The 17089-nt window shown below is 36.5% G+C and overlaps 1 protein-coding gene across 3 annotated transcripts in view; it reads right to left on the bottom strand.

The window, feature by feature from the left end:
* The window catches only part of CNST (consortin, connexin sorting protein), a 133711-nt gene that overhangs the window by 70256 nt on the left and 46366 nt on the right, over window positions 1-17089 (bottom strand). For 2 of the 3 annotated variants that reach the window (XM_082340444.1, XM_082340443.1), the window contains exon 2: window positions 12244-12678. The exons of the other annotated variant lie outside the window; for it this stretch is intronic. In XM_082340444.1, coding sequence (XP_082196570.1) covers window positions 12244-12628 — 385 coding nt within the window. In that variant the 5' untranslated portion in view covers window positions 12629-12678. The remainder of the gene's footprint in view (window positions 1-12243; window positions 12679-17089) is intronic. 3 annotated transcript variants of the gene reach the window in all.

A 17089-nucleotide genomic window follows, 5' to 3' on the forward strand; every position in this document is an offset into this window, starting at 1 on the left:
GTGTCTGTCAATGGATGAACAGCCGAAGAAGAGGTGGTACACATATAAAATGGAATATTACTCAGCCATGAGAAAGAAGGAAATCCTGCCTGTTGCGACAACTTGGATGAACTTGGAGGACATTATGCTAAGTGAAATAAGCTAGGCAGAGAAAGACAAACACTGCATGATTTCACCTTACATGTGCAATCTAAAAAAAAAAAAAAGTTTTTTTTTTAAGTGAAACTCATAGAAGCAAAGTAGTATAATGATGGTTCCCAGGGACTGGTGGGGGCAGATGGGGAGATGTTGGTCAAAAGGTACAGAGTTGTAGTTATGTAGGATGCATAAATCTAGAAATCTAATGTACAGGCATGATGACTATACTTAATAATACTGTATTGAACACTGAAAATATACTGAGAGTAGATTTCAGTTGCAGTCATCACACAATAAACGGTAACTACGTGAGGAGATATGTTAACTAGCTTGACTGTAGTAATCATTTCACTATGTATATCAAACCATCATGTTGTACACCTTAAATATGTACAATTTAAATAAATAAATTAATTAAATGAAATGTAAAATACTGCTGTATACAAGGTTATTCAATTATTTAAGAAAATTGAAGGTAAGGGTACCTGTCTAATACGAGTATCTTCTAACTGCCCTCCCACACACATTGTATTTTTTTAACCACTGTGACTAACTTTGCATAAAATGTAGATTGCATAAACAGTGGCATATCAGAGTTTCATGCAAGAAAATAAGTGCATGGCCTTGCAAGAATTCTGCCACATTCCATACTAAAAAGCAGGTTTCTGTTTCCAGTGTTGTCAAGCTTTAAGGATAATAATTTTATCATGGTTTAAAGAAACATATAAATTGTTATTATACATGTTATTAAATGACAAGGATATACTTTGCCTTAGGCACACAAAATATTCAATAGGAAAACAGTATTTAGCCATATTCTAGATAATCGATTTTTAAACTACTTAAAATACGTCCTTATTAATTTCACATTACTAGGATAAAGAACTCATACTGAGAAAACTATCTATCCCCAAAGAGTTGGAAGAAGAATGACAGGGAAATCAGGGCAGCCCTAAGCACCCATCCTACTTCCACTATGTATTAGCTGTACCTGGGGCACATCTGTCAATCTCTTCACCCCGCAGTTTCCTGATCTGTAATCTGGGCACTCTACCAACTTATAAAATTATTGTGAGAATTAAATGAGATAGTGAATGTAAAAGGTAGGTGTGCTCGCAAAGCTTATCCTAAAAAGAGGTTTTACTGTCACTTGAATTAAAAAGGTCACAGGAATCATAAAGCACTTCTGAGACAGTGTGCTTTTACATTTTTTTTTCATTTTGAAGAAAACATTCAGAGCAAAGTGTAAATAAAGCTAATGAAGCTCATATTGCTAATGTCATGGTGAATAATAGGAATTATAAAAAGTACGTTGGAGTATTAAATTGTTTATTTATTAGTCACCAATATAAGTTTGAACATGATTAAACTTATTTTTAATAAAGACAATAAAGAAAATAAACACTAGCATAACCATGAGTACTCAGAAAGATTAGCATATTGTGAATTGATACCTTTATAATGTACTAAAACATTTTAAAGTAATAGTAATCAAGCATTTATGACATAACATGGAAGTTTCAGTATTTTTCCATGTAGATTTCAAAATAATTTTTATGTCATTACTTCTCATGTCATGTGGTCTTACAAAAGTTTTGCTTGAAAAAATTAAGACTATATCATCAATTAATACAAAAATTTCTTCTAAATATCTTAAAAGTTTTCTGGTAAAGATATATTTATAGTTACTGAGAAAAGCCAAATCAAAACATGTATCAGCACATATAATTTCACCTTAATTACAAATTGTCATTCAATATAAAAGAAGCTTTCTTTTACTAGATATAAATCTACACATCCACATAGGAGCAAAAAATTCTATTTATCTTCATCTGTGAATGTCAAATGGGCTATAGTTAAAATACCCCATTAAGCAATTTGGTGATTCTATTTATAAGTATATGTAGGTGGTGACAGTCAATCATAGGCCTTCATTTAATTTAATATCTGTCAACTTCATCAAGCTCTAAAATAGACATCATAGTTTACATGTACCTATTGAGGTTTTACATTTTTTTAAAAATTACCTGTAACTGCCTTGGGCCAGAGATTAGAGGAATTACCTTAACTGAGAGATTGTGCTCAATTCATCATACCACCTGAATTTTGTGTCAGTTTTGACACAGAGTTGTTTTATTCAGTTTAGAATCTGTCTCTGATAGTGGTCAAGAGACACACCTGTGGGAGAACAGTACTAGTATCCTTTATCCTAAAACATTAGGAATGTACCCTGACATAATTACTCATAGTATTCTTCTTTAATAATCTAGCATTGATCTGCCATTTGTTAATATACAGAAGGGATATTAACTGTTTCTCTGTGAGACAGGGAGAATGATATGACTAGATAATTTAAAGGTAAAAATCTCATACCTTAGGTAGTAATTAATCAAGATAATGAAAAATTATCACAGGCAAAATGGGGGTTGAAAAGATGCTACATAGAAGATATCAAGGCCTAGGTAAAGATAGCAGCAATGACTAAGGATAAAATAGTGAAAGTAATAATGTAAACTAAGCTGATGGGGATGTTTGGGGATGGGAGAAGGGTTATTTAAAGGCTTAATGCATTTCACCCCTGTGTTCATAGCTGCACTATTCACAATAGCCAAGACATGGAAACAACCTAAATGTCCATCGACAGATGAATGGATAAAGAAGATATGGTGTATGTATACACACATACACACACACACACACACTATTCAGCCATGAAAAAGAATGAAATAATGCCATTTGCAGCAACATGGATGCAACTAGAGATTATCATACTAAGTACGTCAGAAAGAGAAAGACAAATACCACACGCTATCACTTAGATGTGAAATCTAAAATATGACACAAATGAACCTATCTATGAAACAGAAACAGACTCACAGAGAACAGACTTGTGGTTGCCAAGGGGGAGGGGGCTGGGAGAGGGATGGAGTGGGAGGTTGTGGTGAGCAGATGTAGGCTATTATATACAGAATGGATAAACAACAAGGTCCTACTGTATAGCACAGGGAACTATATTCAGTATCCTGTGATAAACCATAATGGAAAAGAATATGAAAAAAAGAATGTATACATATGTATAACTGAATCACTTTGCTAGACAGCAGAAATTAACACAACATTGTAAAACAACTATACTTCAATTTTTAAAAATGAAGGCTTAATGCATTTCGTATACTGCATACTACTACTCAAGAGTATAAGGAGGCTATCTTACATGCAGGTTTGTGGGGCTTTAGAAAACAATCTGCTTTTCGTTCATGCTGTTCCCTCTGCCTGGTCTGTCAGCTTTTATAGGGCAGGGGTATGATTAACCATTGTGACATCAATACTGAGCACAGTGCCTGACACAGAGCAGGTACTTAAAATACTTCTTGGGAAAAAAGTTGGTTAAATTTGAGTAGGTACCATGGAGTATACTACAAGCCCATATTCACTATGCCACTGGATTCTCACAACAGTATAAAGTAGGTATTAGAAATTATAGATGAAGCAATTGAAGTTCATCAGAGATTAAATGAGAGCCTTGGCTCTGAAGTCAGGTGCCTGGGTTTGAATCCCAAATCGACTGCTTTCTAGTTCTGCAACTCTAGGCAAGTCAACCTCTTAATTTTCCTACCTGTTAAACGGGGATACTGCCCTGTACAGACTCTTCTCAGAAATTACATTTAGATAAGAAATAAAGTAAGAGACACTGCTATTCCATGACCTCTCTTCTTTCAACTAAGAACACTGAGCTTTTTGAAGAAAAGTATTAGGAAAAAATACTACATTCACTGCTTTCATAAAAATACTTTCCTTGACCCAGTTGTCGAAGGTCCCTTTCACTACATTCAGGCTAGATCTAATAACGAAATCTGAGGAAAAGTTATACCAGGATTCAGAGACAATTGCTGAAACAAACCAAACTCCACCACTTCCTTCAGAGTGAACCATCACCCCTTTCTCTGATTATGTTTCATCTTGCTGAGGCTGGCAAGCAGGAATTGTTCTGAAGAAGCACGGCTGGCAACATACTCAGAGAAAAGGCAAAGTATGGTGAGTCAAACATGAAACAGAACTTTCCTTTAAACACACATTAAAATTCAGAAAAAGTCAAATAGCATGGTTTAACAATCAGCCTCAGTCTGAAGTCAGACTGCCTGGGATCAAATCCTGAGAGTGTCACTTGTGAGCAATATGATATTGGGCAAGTTACTTATCTCTGTGCTTTCAGATTCCTCATCTGTAGATTGAGGCTAATTGTGGTACTTAGTAAGGCTCTGGAGAAGATTAAATGAGATATTTCATACGAAGCATGCATCATGGTGGCAGTCATACAGTAAGTGCTCAATAAATACTCAAGAACTTTTGTTTAAAACTCAGCAAGCTGCAATCAAATTAACTCTGTATGTCCATACCAGTGAGTTTGGAACTCTATGAATTTGTTTTGGTGATTTTTTTTAAATAGGTAACATAAAACCATTTTAACCATTTTGAACTGTACAATTCAGTGACATTAATTACATTCACGATGTTGTACAGCCATCACCACTAACCATTTCCAGAACTTTCTCATCACCCCAAAAACTCTGTACCCATTCAACACTAGCTCCCCATTCCCCTCCTGCTTCACATCTGGAATCCTCTGCCACATCAGTAAACAAAGGATGTTGCGGCCATCAAGCCATTAGCCACTGCAGCTGCCCAGACGGTGAGCCCTGAGGGAACTCAGGATGGAGACAAACAAGCTGCCTGCCACCATCACCAGCCACTGCAGCGGCCCCCCAGTGGTGCACCCTGATGGGATTCAGGATGGAAAAAAGCAGGATACTGGCCCTAGATAATTATGATGCATATCAAAGGAATGATTTCAATGAGCCCAGACCCTCACATCTTCCTGTACATAGAAAAGGACTAAATTCATTAACTTGAGATGTCTGGTTTTCTTTAATTAACAGTCATCTTTCCATGTTCTGACTAGCTGGTTTTTGTTGCAGAAACTGCTGTATCTCCTGGCTTTTACTTTACCTCTTGGGAACAGCCACTCAGAGCTATCTGAGATGCTGCCTCCTGTGTTTAGGTCTTCAGAAAGTCTGCCAAATTAAACGTTCTCAACTGCTAGGTTCTGCCTTCTTTTTTCTCAGTCGACACCTCTACTCTACTTTCTGTCTCCATGAATTTGCCTAGTCTAAGTACCTCATATAAGTGAAATCAAACAATATTTGTCCTTTTGTGTCTGGCTTGTTTCACTCAGCATAATGTCTTCAAGGCTCATCCATGTTGTAGCATATATCAGATTATCACTCCTTTTAAGGCTGAAGAATGTTTCCATATATATGGTTTTTTTCCATACATTTTGTTTGTTTCATACATTTTGTCAATGGACATTTGGGTTGTTAACACCTTTTGGTTTCTGTGAATAATGCTGCCATGAACACTGGTGTACAGGTATCTGAGTCCTTACTTTCAATTACCTTGGGTATATGTCTAGAAGTAGAATTGCTGAATTAAATGGTAGTTCTATGTTTAACTTTTTGAGGAACTACCAAACTGTTTTCCTGGAGCTCTATTGCATTTAAACTCCTTCTCAACCACTGTATCCTTATGAGGCTTCAATATTTAAGCTTTTTGCCCCCTCCATCTATAAAACAAAGATAATATCACTTCCCAAAGATTGAGGTGATGTTTCTTAATCAACAGCATCCCTATCTAAAAAGGTGCTATCAAACAAAAATATGAAACAGTAGTATTCTTCAGAGCATTTTAAATCTATGCATCTGGGCATAGCTCTTGCTATTGGAAACCCTAAAATTAAAAGGCATTGAGTGATATAAGCAAAATCATGGAGTAGGCAGCTCCAAACGCCCATCCCTTCATAGAAATATTAAAAAAAACAAAAAAAAAAACAAAAAAAAAACTAGAACTACCGAAATCAACTTTGTCAGAACTCTGGAAAAAGAGTCACAGGTATACAGCAACAAAGTGAATGCTGAATCAAGAAAAAGGCATTGTAAAACTGGTAGGCGAGATTCGTGGCATATTAAAACCCTTGCCCTCTCCAGCTCCGCAGCAGTCTTGAAGACAGCAGCACCCTCCCTATACGGGACGCTGGTCTCTGGTTCCAAAGGAAGCAGGGCAGACCTTACTTGAAAATTATTGTTTGTCTATTCGAACCTGTCTGGGACTACCTGAAGGACTGATGCAAGGTGTTCACCTCTGTTTCACCTAACTCAGAGCAGAAAAGCAGCAGGCTTTGCTGGCAAGCATTATTTATACCAAGTGCCCCTAAAACCAAGTTCTCTTGCTGAGTTTAAGATCAATCTCTCTATGCAAAACTTCATTCCCTTTCTTGTCCTCTCTGACCTCAATCCTGTGCTAACTGAACACAAACATACCAGTCAGATGGCTAAAATTGCTGTTGCCGATAACAGTATTATTAATGTACTAAAATTACTATTATAGATATCATCATTAACATACAAACTCAAGTTGTTTCTCTAAGGCAAGATAAGCTAATAGATTTCCCGAAGCTGTGGACCACCTGGCCTGAAAATTGTAAACCAGAGACATACTGACTCCTGAAACACTGACTAAGAAATGTCACAAAATGACAATCCCAGCCTCTCTTTCTTCCCCTAAAAAAAAAAAACAAAAAACAAAAACAAAAAAACCCCATAACTTAAAGACCAAGTTGAATTGGATCTAAGACTTGGTTCCCACTCCCTCACTTGGTGCCTTGCAAAAAACCCTTATTTTACTGCAAACACCAGCTCTCAGAGTTTGTGGAGTTTCTGCTGGGGGCACAGAAGCCCTTGCTTTGTTACATTATCAGGTGATCAAAAAATCTGCAGCCACCTGGGGCAAAAAATTCACAACTGAGGCATACAATAGACTGCTTAAAACCAGGGAGCAAAGGCCAGGGATACAGTTTCTTTGGGAAATCAGAGCATTCAAAAGCGCTGGCATATACTAGGGAATTTAGAAAGTTACACATATGCCCAGGCCAGGATGCATGCTTAGAAGGGACGGGAGAACACCTTAAGCTTTCCCCACTGGATGAATAAGCTCAGTGGCAGCAGGAAGTGAAGGCTGAGGCAGAATTGTAAATGGCCTGGCTAAGTGTTAAAGGAAGGACCTAAGCATAGAGCCATAAGGAATGGAAAAGGAATACAAACCATGACTTCAATCAAGAACAGCCAACCTTAAGAGGGAGAATATAATTTCCAGAGTTACCACATTATAATATTCAAGTGTCCAGTTTTCAACAACAAAAAGTCACACAGCATACAAAGAAACACTAAAGTATGGCCCATTCAGAGGAAATAAACTGACAGAAGCATCCTTGAGGAAGCCCAAATGTTGGATTAGAAAAACACTTTAAATCACCTGTCTTAAATATGCCCAAAGAGCTAATGGAAACCATGGACAAAGAACTAAAGGAAATCAGGAAAACAATGTTATGAACAAAATAAGAATATCAATTAAAGAGATAGTAATTACCAACAGAAGTGAAACAAAAACTCTGGGACTTAAAAATACAGTGATTGAAATGAAAACTTCACTAAGGGGATTCAACAGCAGACTTGAGCAAGCAGGAAAAAGAATCAGTGAACTTAGTAAGATGTTAAAGAAAAAATGTTGCCTGCCATATCAGTAAACAAAGAATGTTGCAGCCATCAAGCCATCACAGTACAGCTGCCCAGAAGGTGAACCCTGAGGGAACTCAGGATAGAAAGAGGATGCCCACCCTCTAACAGTCAGCCACTGCGGCCACCCCAGTGATGCACCCAGAGGAGACTCAGGGTAAGAAAGCACAGGATACTGGCCCCAGAAAGCTGAGGTGTATATCAAAGGAATGATTTCAATGAGCCCAGACTCTTGCATCTTCCCATTCATAGAAAAGCGCTAAATTCCTTGAGATGTCTGGTTTTCTTTAGTTAACAGCCATCTTTTGATGTTCCGACTACCTGGCCTTTGTTGCAAAAACTCCTACGCATGCTGGCTCCTCCCTTACCTCTTCAGAGCAGTTCCTTAGAGCTATCTGAGAGGCTGTCTCCCGGGCTTACGTTCTCAGTTTTGTCGCCAAATAAAACTTAATTCTCAACTGTTAGGTTGTGCTTTTTTTTTTTTTTTTCAGTTGACAAAGATAATTATCCTATCAGACAACAACGCCCAATCTAGAAAACAGTGCTACCACTTGGAATGTCTACTAAGTGCTTCATTTCATCCTTAGCCATTAATTTATAAGGAGCCAGGCTGAGAGGCGTCAGGTCGCTTGCCTTAGGTCACAGGGCAGCTTGACTGTGGCCTGAGCTCCTAACCACAGACCTGTGCTGCTCCCTCTAAGGGCAGAGGCTGCCACCTGAGGGCACAGGAGGAGAATGTGCCATGCAAAGCAAATGGTAATTATGCTATAATTACATAAGATATCCCTTTGACCCCAGGTCAGGTCAGAAGGAAGCTGGCTCATTTTCAACTTTATCTCTCATAATACTAGTATGTAGTGTTGAGGAAAAGGAAGGAATATTTCCTTTTAACTGCTTAAATGTGTTTAGCCAGCAACTGAAGATATTTAAATGTTGAGCACTCTTCTCTCTATTTTCATGGCACTGACTTGAACCTTTGAGAGAGGAAATTTTGGAAGGAAAAAAAAAGGAACAAAGCACAGAGAGTCTAGCATAGGAACTACAAAACCATGTATTAAAATTTATTTCTGATCCATTTTCCAAACTTATGGCCAAGATATGCATGAGCATATGCAGGTGATTTGAGGAATTTAGTTATGCAATGGCTCAAAGAATCATAATATGAAATTACAGCAATGAAGGCATTTTTTTCAACGTCAATATAAAGAAGGAAAGACATCAAAACAGCCACAACTTTATTTTAGGCAGCGTCTTGAAAATTACTATTAATACCTCAGGACTGTTTTGGGGGATGGGACTCAAACAAGGATGAAAGACCACTACTTTCACTAGCTAAATCAGTCATGTTTAAAGTGTTTTAGTAGGAATGTGCCATCATAGCAGATTCTGACATATAAACATTCAAAAGATTATCCTTATTTTCTTCTCATATGCCACAAAGGGCACTTTTCTTGAGTGGAAAGAACAGCACTTCTTACAGCTTGTTTGCGTTGCTGAGCCCTTAAAGAAGCAGAGCTCTAATTATTCGTTAGGAAATTTAATGAGCCACACTAAGCCAATGTCTAGCTCTACAAGCTTACCTGATTATTTAAGCACCTCTGCCTCCAGCCAGACTGTCCTGAACTCAAAAACCATTATTTATTTTCTCCTTTCATATAAAAGGTTTACTTAGTTAGGATACACATTTGTCTGAGTATCCTAAACTCAATATTTAGATTTTATATACAGCAGATCTGAAAAAGCATTTCAAGAAATGAACTTCACGAAACTCCAAGGGAATTTGACAAACGCATGCCCATGAGAGCTCTCATAGACTGTTTAAGGGCAGAGTCTGAGAAATGGGGAATGACTGCTAATAGGTAAGGGATTTCTTTTTGTGGTGATGAAAATGTTCTAAAACTGACTGTGGTAATGATTGCACGGCTTTGTGAATATACTAAAAATCACTGAATTGCTGTATACTTTAAATGTATGAGTGAATTAGATAGTATGTGAATTATCTCTCAATCAAACTGTTAAAAATTTATTGGTTTCAACTATACTTCAATAAAAAATTTTAAAATATTATTGATTCATTTTCATTCATTTTTAGGATATTTACCTAAAGCTACACCAGATTTAACCACAGTGAAAACGTGATGTAATGCAGCTTGAAACCCTGCTCCATTCTCTTAAGAAAAAAAAAATTCTTGTAACATAATGCCAACTGGACTTTTCCTGGGGACAAGTTCCAGGTTTTAGCAGGTTTACAGAAATGCTGCTTCCAGAAAACCAGTAAATAATGATGTCCCCTAATACTATTGCTCCAATTTTTTCCCCTAGTACTAGCTTTTGGATATATTAAAAATTACTACAAATTAAACTAGGTAAGCATAATAGTGAATAAATTCACCTTAATGTATGTTGCCAAAAAACTGTTGAGAGGGCACCCACCTACAAAAAACTTATTTCTGGTTTGGAATTGAATATCATGTTTTATATGTCATTTCATTTCACATTTGAGAAGCTACTCTATTATTAGAAAAGTACTTATCTGCTAATTTTGTGAAACTTTATTTACTTAGGATCTTAGAATTAAATAGTAAAGAGTAAATATGCCCATAGATCTCTAACCATAAACTCTGTGCATTTTTAGTTTTGACATGAAGAATGGATTAGCAAGAAACAAGATGGGGGACATCTTTAGGGGGCTTTTGCAGTACTCCAGCTAAAGATGATGATTAAAAACAAAAATGTACCAACGTACCACTTACACATGAAAAACTCTATAGATACACTGGAGGTGAATCACCAAATTTTAATTGAGTTTAGACTATACCATTTCTATTCAGAAATCTGAGAAATTCACAGCTCAGAAAGGAGTTTTATAGATATATGTAGACGAACATCATTATTACACAGATGAGGAAACTAAAGTACAGAATGGTTAAGTCTCACCAAGTGACCCAGAACCAGAAGTAAGATTTGAACTTAGGTTGTGCAACTCCTAATTCAGTTTTCTTACACTCTTAAACTCATTTTATTAAAGATATATAAAATAATTTTTAAAATAATCTGTATAAAGGCTGCCCCTAACTTTTATAAATCATATATTTCAAATGCATAAGGGGACAGTAATTTTATACATATCTGCTCACTGATAATCACTGAATAACTTGAAATTAAATAATCACACCTAGGGTAACTGGAATAGGTCATGGAAAGAAGAAATAAAAGAAGCCATGAATCTTGAAGCTATGACTGACCCTTACATATATGCAACTAGGTCTCAGTTCTTAAAAACATCACTAGATCAGATTAGAAAGGAACAAATAGCACTTGAATTATGGTTACTGAATAAATCAATTTATATACAGATAGCACTGTATATATCATCTGTTTACACTTAGTTCTTTTAAGAAAATGCTTTCATATCTCTTGTCAAAAATTTTTTAAATTTGCTTTAAGTCTACTAAGGAAAAGCAAAGAAAAAGGGATCCATTAATTGGAAAGCCAAATGAGTTTAATGAGTTACATTAAAAAGTTATCAAACTGCCCGACTGAATAAACAAGGATTGATTTGTAGAAACTGGAAAGTTTCATATTTTACTGCAAATAAACAAATACAAATAAAAAATAGGATATGGACAGACTGGCTATGTTTCTAATCAGCCAAAGAAGCAGAGCAGAAGAGAGGAGACACTCCATTTTGTTCACTAGAGCAGCTGCTAGTGTGGGTAAAGTGGTGCTACACTAAAGAGTCCCAGTCTAGGGTGTCAAGAACTCTCTAGAGACAAATGGTTCTGATCAAAAATAACCAGAGGCTGCCTCTTCCCAAGGGAGCCCTGTGATTCAGGCAAAAAAGTCCACAGCTCCAAATTTTAACTGCCAAATTACAAGCCAGATGAGAAATACTGTGATTTACTTTGTAACCAAAGTAATATAAAGCTAGATGTCTTATTCAACATTGTTAGATGATGTATATTATTACATGTTAATGTTTACCACTCACCTACTAAGTGAGATGGAAAGATCCTATAAAGTGGTTGAGTAAGATTGTACTAGCCCATAAACTCACAGGGTAGAAATCAAAGCCAAAGTGATGAAAGAAGGAAACTTTTAAGGCTGATATTGGTAGAAAATGGTCTAATACATAAAGGAAGGAGGCTATATATATATATATATATATATATATATATTTAAAGCACCTAGTGAGAAGACAGGTACAAAGAATGTCAATTTCAGCACATTTATTACATCAGAATGCTGGGAACAGCCATAAAGAAGTGGTTAAATACTTTATGGTACACCCATATAATGGAACACTATAGAGACACACATCACATGCATGGCATACCACACAGCTGTATCTGTATGTGCTATCACAGAACTAGTTCTGGAATATATTAAGAGAAGAAAAGCAAGAAGCAGGACAATACACACAGTATGGGATGGAAGACTTTATTCTTAAACAATAGTCTAAATAATTTTTTAAAAATACCTTGTGGTATCTTCTTAACAGTGCCTTTTTTGCTTCTTGAACTTCTTTTTCCAGGTATTTTTTGGTCCTTTCTCAAGAAGGCCTGTCCATCTTTGGGGCCTTCACAAGCAGTGTTTTCCAAGTTCTCACTTGCAGCCACCTCACAGCTTGATGTGCAGCTTTCATTATTGTTGAGACTGTCCGGCTCAAACACTTCAGGTTTGCCCATTGCACTGTCACTGCTGGTCAGAAGCTCATGCCCATCCCCATCCCCATCAAGCTGATTTTCATTTTCATCTGATGCAGAGGGCAAGCATGTTACAATACTTTCCACACCATCACCAGGATGACATCCATCTTGTGGTTCTATCTGCAGATTATATGTAGGAGTTTCGCTGTCATCCATTAGAGCATCTTTTGTTGAACCGTTTAAGTTTCATTAAAGTCCTTCAATGTCTACAATAACAAAAAGAAAAACATTCATTTTTTAAACTCTGGATTTTCACTGATATTTGGTTTTCCTCTTCTCCTGGGTTGTTTTACTGTAAGTAGGGAAGAGAGAAATGACTAAGGCTTATTCCTACTACTTCTATCCCACTTACAACCCTACCTCATCTCACCTAGTTCTTGCTTGAATACAATGGTTCTAAACCCTGGCTGCATGTTTATTGCCTATGGAGCTTGTCAAATTTCTATCACAGACCTCTGAAATCTAAATCTCTGGGGATCGAGCCCAAACACTGATAGATTTTTTGAAGTTCTCTAGATTATTCTAATGTGCATCACGTTGGGACCACTGCCTTGAAGAAAGAAATTAATGGTTAAATAAGGTTGTCTGCTAAAACCAATCACTCATGTTATCCCTGGATACTTAACAGACAAGTGAAAGTTACTTGTGTAAGTTGTTATATGGCCAAACAGCAGCAATATTTACAAATGAAAACATTTAAAAATAGTTTTAAAATAAATTTTTTAAAAAGTATACGGGGGAAAATTCAGGTAGCATATATTTATACTATATTCTCATTACATCCTTCCTAAAAATAAGCCCTGAAAAGTACTTTAGAATTGTCAACAGATTCCTTTTATACAATTAAAAAAAAAATAAGAGGGCCATGATTAACTCTAGGCTATTTAGTTTAAGACTTGGAAAAAAATCTCAATCTACTCCAAGAATCCTTCTAACATTTTAAAGATATACAAAATAGATTTTAAGCCTTGTATCAGTCATGTTTTACACTCTCTTCTCATCCAAAAGTATATTACATTTTAAGAAAAATCATGCCAGCCAGATTTAGGTATTTTTATGCTTGCCAAGTATTACTTTGGATTTGAATGAAATATAATATTTCAGCAATTTTGAGAAAAACTCAGTGATAAAGAATTTTGTAAATTCTTCAAACTAATAAATAGAAATGTTTATTTGCTCTTTAGAAAGTCAGTAAATATATACAGTAAATAAATATATATTTAAGTACAGTAAAATTTTTTAAAAAACAGGAAAACAAAGTATAAAACAAAACATGAGCTCTGCACTGATTGTATCACGTGCTTTCAACTATTTTGCAACTGGAATATTTTATTTTATTCAGACATAAAAGTACTGCTTGTCAAATATAAAAATATCTAAATCTGGCTGGTATCATTTTCCTTAAAATATATACTATATAGCTCCACTAAGAGGTATGTAATATGAAAAGTAAAATGATTTAACTTGACTATAATAACTTAGTTTAGACCTAAATGAATTCTAACTAGAGTATAATTTTTAATTGAAAAGTAAATTTTTTAAAAAATAAATTTATTTATTTATTTAATTTATTTTTGGCTGCATTGGGTCTTCGTTGCTGCGCGCAGGCTTTCTCTAGTTGCGGTGAGCAGGGGCTACTCTTCATTGCGGTGCAGGGGCTTCTCATTGTGGTGGCCTCTTGTTGCAGAGCACGGGCTCTAGGCACACAGACTTCAGTAGTTGTGGCACACAGGCTCAGTAGTTGTGGCTCGTGGGCTCTAGAGCGCTGGCTCAGTAGTTGCGGCACACGGGCTTAGCTGCTCCATGGCATGTGAGATCTTCCCAGACCAGGGCTCGAATCCGTGTCCCCTGCATTGACAGGAGGATTCTTAACCACTGCGCCACCAGGGAAGTCCCAGTAATTATTATTTTAATAAAGTGTCTTCAAGATCTCTATTATGAGAGAATCCAAATTCAAATGAGACTTTAAAAGTGCCATGTGGCTAATGTGGTGGAAACAACCAAAATGCCACTGACAGATGAGGAGAGAAGCAAAATGTGATATATTCACGCAATGGAATATTATTCAGCCATAAAAAGTAATGAAGTTCTGATACATGCCACAACATGGATGACCCTTGAAAACATTAAGCCAGACACAAACGGATAAATACTGTATGATTCCACTTATGTGTAATTTTATAATAGGCAAATTCATAGAAATAGAAACTAGATTAGAGGGGCTGAGGGCAGGGGAGGGAGTTACAGCTTAATGGTTACAGAGATTTTGCTTAGGGTGATGGAAAAGATCTGGAAAGAGACAGGGGTGACGGTTACACAACAGTGTCAATGTAATCAATGCCACTGAATTGTATACTTAAAAATGGTAAAAATGGCATATTTTCTGTCACATATTTTTTATCACAATAAAAACAGTGAAAATTTTATGTGGCTATGTAGGAAAAATGTCAGTCCTTAAAACTGGCAACAGCCTCAGTTGTTTTCTAATTTAAATAACCAAATTATTTTCTAGCATGTATTTGCAGTTGAAAATATAAAGGTTTTACTTTTATCTGAAAGAGACACAGAGATCTCATGCCAAGGGGGAAGGAAGAAAGCAATCTACAGAGCCCCAAACAATAAGAGCTGCCTCTTGTTGAGTCTCTGTCATGTATTAGAAGCCGTGCCAGGCACTTCACATACCTTATTTCTAATCCTCCAAACAAGCCTACGTGGGAGTGTTCATACTGTGTTTCAGATGAAGACTCTGAGGCTTGGAGAGGCAAAAATAACTTGTTTAAAATCATATTCTTGGAAAGAAGTGGAACTGGATCTGAAACCAGGTCTTCCTGATTTGAATCCTGTGCAGTTCGGCATAATAGCTGAGAACACAGGCAGACCAAGGGTCAAATTCTGGCTCTGCCATTTAACAAACTGTGTGGTGACCTTAGGCAAGTTACCTAGCATCTCCAAGCTTTAATTTTCTCTTTGTGAAAGTGGAGAATTGTAATACCTACCTCGAAGAGTCATTTGTGAGGCTTAGACAATATGGCAGGTAAAGCAGTTAGCAGAGTACTTGGCCCACAGTAAATGCTCAAGAAAAGTTAGCCATTATTACTGCCCAAGAAATCTTACAGATTGGCCTTAAACAGCAGTAGGTTTATTCAAGCAGGTCTGTAGCCTTACTGAAGGTTCAGAAACAGAGTTTTTCTAGACCTCCTGGAAATAATTAGGTTCCTGATGATAGACTAATGTTAACCAGCATCATTTGAGAATGCTGAAGTATTACTTTATGATAGGGATATCTCAGCAAGTTCCTGGAATATTTAATGGTCTGCTCTGTGCACCATTTCAGATGATGAGGATGTCTAGAAATTAGTGATTAAGGGATTTCCCTGGTGGTCCAGTGGGTAAGACTCCGTGCTCCCAATGCAGGGGGCCCGGGTTCCATCCCTGGTCAGGGAACCAGATCTCACATGCATGCTGCAACTAAGAGTCCGAATACTGCAATGAAGAAGCCCGCATGCCACAACTAAACATGCCGCAACAAAGATCCCATGTGCTGCAACTAAGACCCGGCCCAGCCAAATAAATAAATAAATATTTAAGAAAAAAAAAAAAGAAATTAGTGATTAAGGCTCCTTGGTGAGTATAAAATTACAGATCACACTTCGCAACTTTAATGAGTATCATGTACCAGTTAAACTCTTCAGACCAATACTCTTATTCAATTCTCACAATTACTCTAGCAGATAGGTAATTTTTAGTCCTATTATACTAATGAAGAAACCAAGTCTCATATCTCATCAAGGGTAGGCTAGTAAGTTCAAAAATAGAACATGGATCAGTTGTGATCTTGAGGCCGTACTCTTAACAATTATGCTTTATGGACAATGGGGTAAAAGTATCAATAACTTAAAGAATATTTCACTCCAGCTGTGGTATACCTCAGTGAAGAATCTCTACCCTACAACAGAGTACACATCTCTAATAAACATGAAGTTCAAGTTCCTGGAAGTTCTCTCTTTCCCTGGGAATTGCTAGATCCACACAATATACAATTTCTTAAATAGTCCACCTTCTTCTGTTGAGAACTTTTTTTAAAAAAGACATACTAATATACTATTTATGTTAAATATCTATTAAAGTAGGTCTTCCTTTCTTTGGGCCTCAAGACATTTTGCCTCCTATTATTTTGTGATGATGTAATTAGTTTAATTCTCAAAAGGCTACTTTGTAAACTACTTTCTAATACTAATACTTACAGGTGTGAATCTCCTGTAATTATTCTTAATAGACACTGACCAATTCTTCATGGCTTGGCTCAAAAGTCACTCCGGTTTGTCTTCCCTGACTTCTCCATTCCAAAAGACATAATGTATTCCTCTATGGCACTCTGTACCACGCATAGAGTCCCTCCCAAATACAACTCTCTGCACTGTATATATTTGCATATGTGTCCTACCAGATTTAAGCCATTTGAATACCCATAACCCAGCCATAGATAATTTTTATTCTTCACAATGTCTAGCTCTGGGCCTTATACTTATCATATATATGAAGGAGTAGAGGGCTTATTTTCTACAGTTTCTATCTTCAAAGGAGAAAGGCACATGGATTTCTATACACTTCTCTGCC

Source organism: Balaenoptera borealis (assembly GCF_965194805.1).
Source record: "Balaenoptera borealis genome assembly, chromosome: 1".
Lineage (NCBI taxonomy): Eukaryota > Metazoa > Chordata > Mammalia > Artiodactyla > Balaenopteridae > Balaenoptera > Balaenoptera borealis.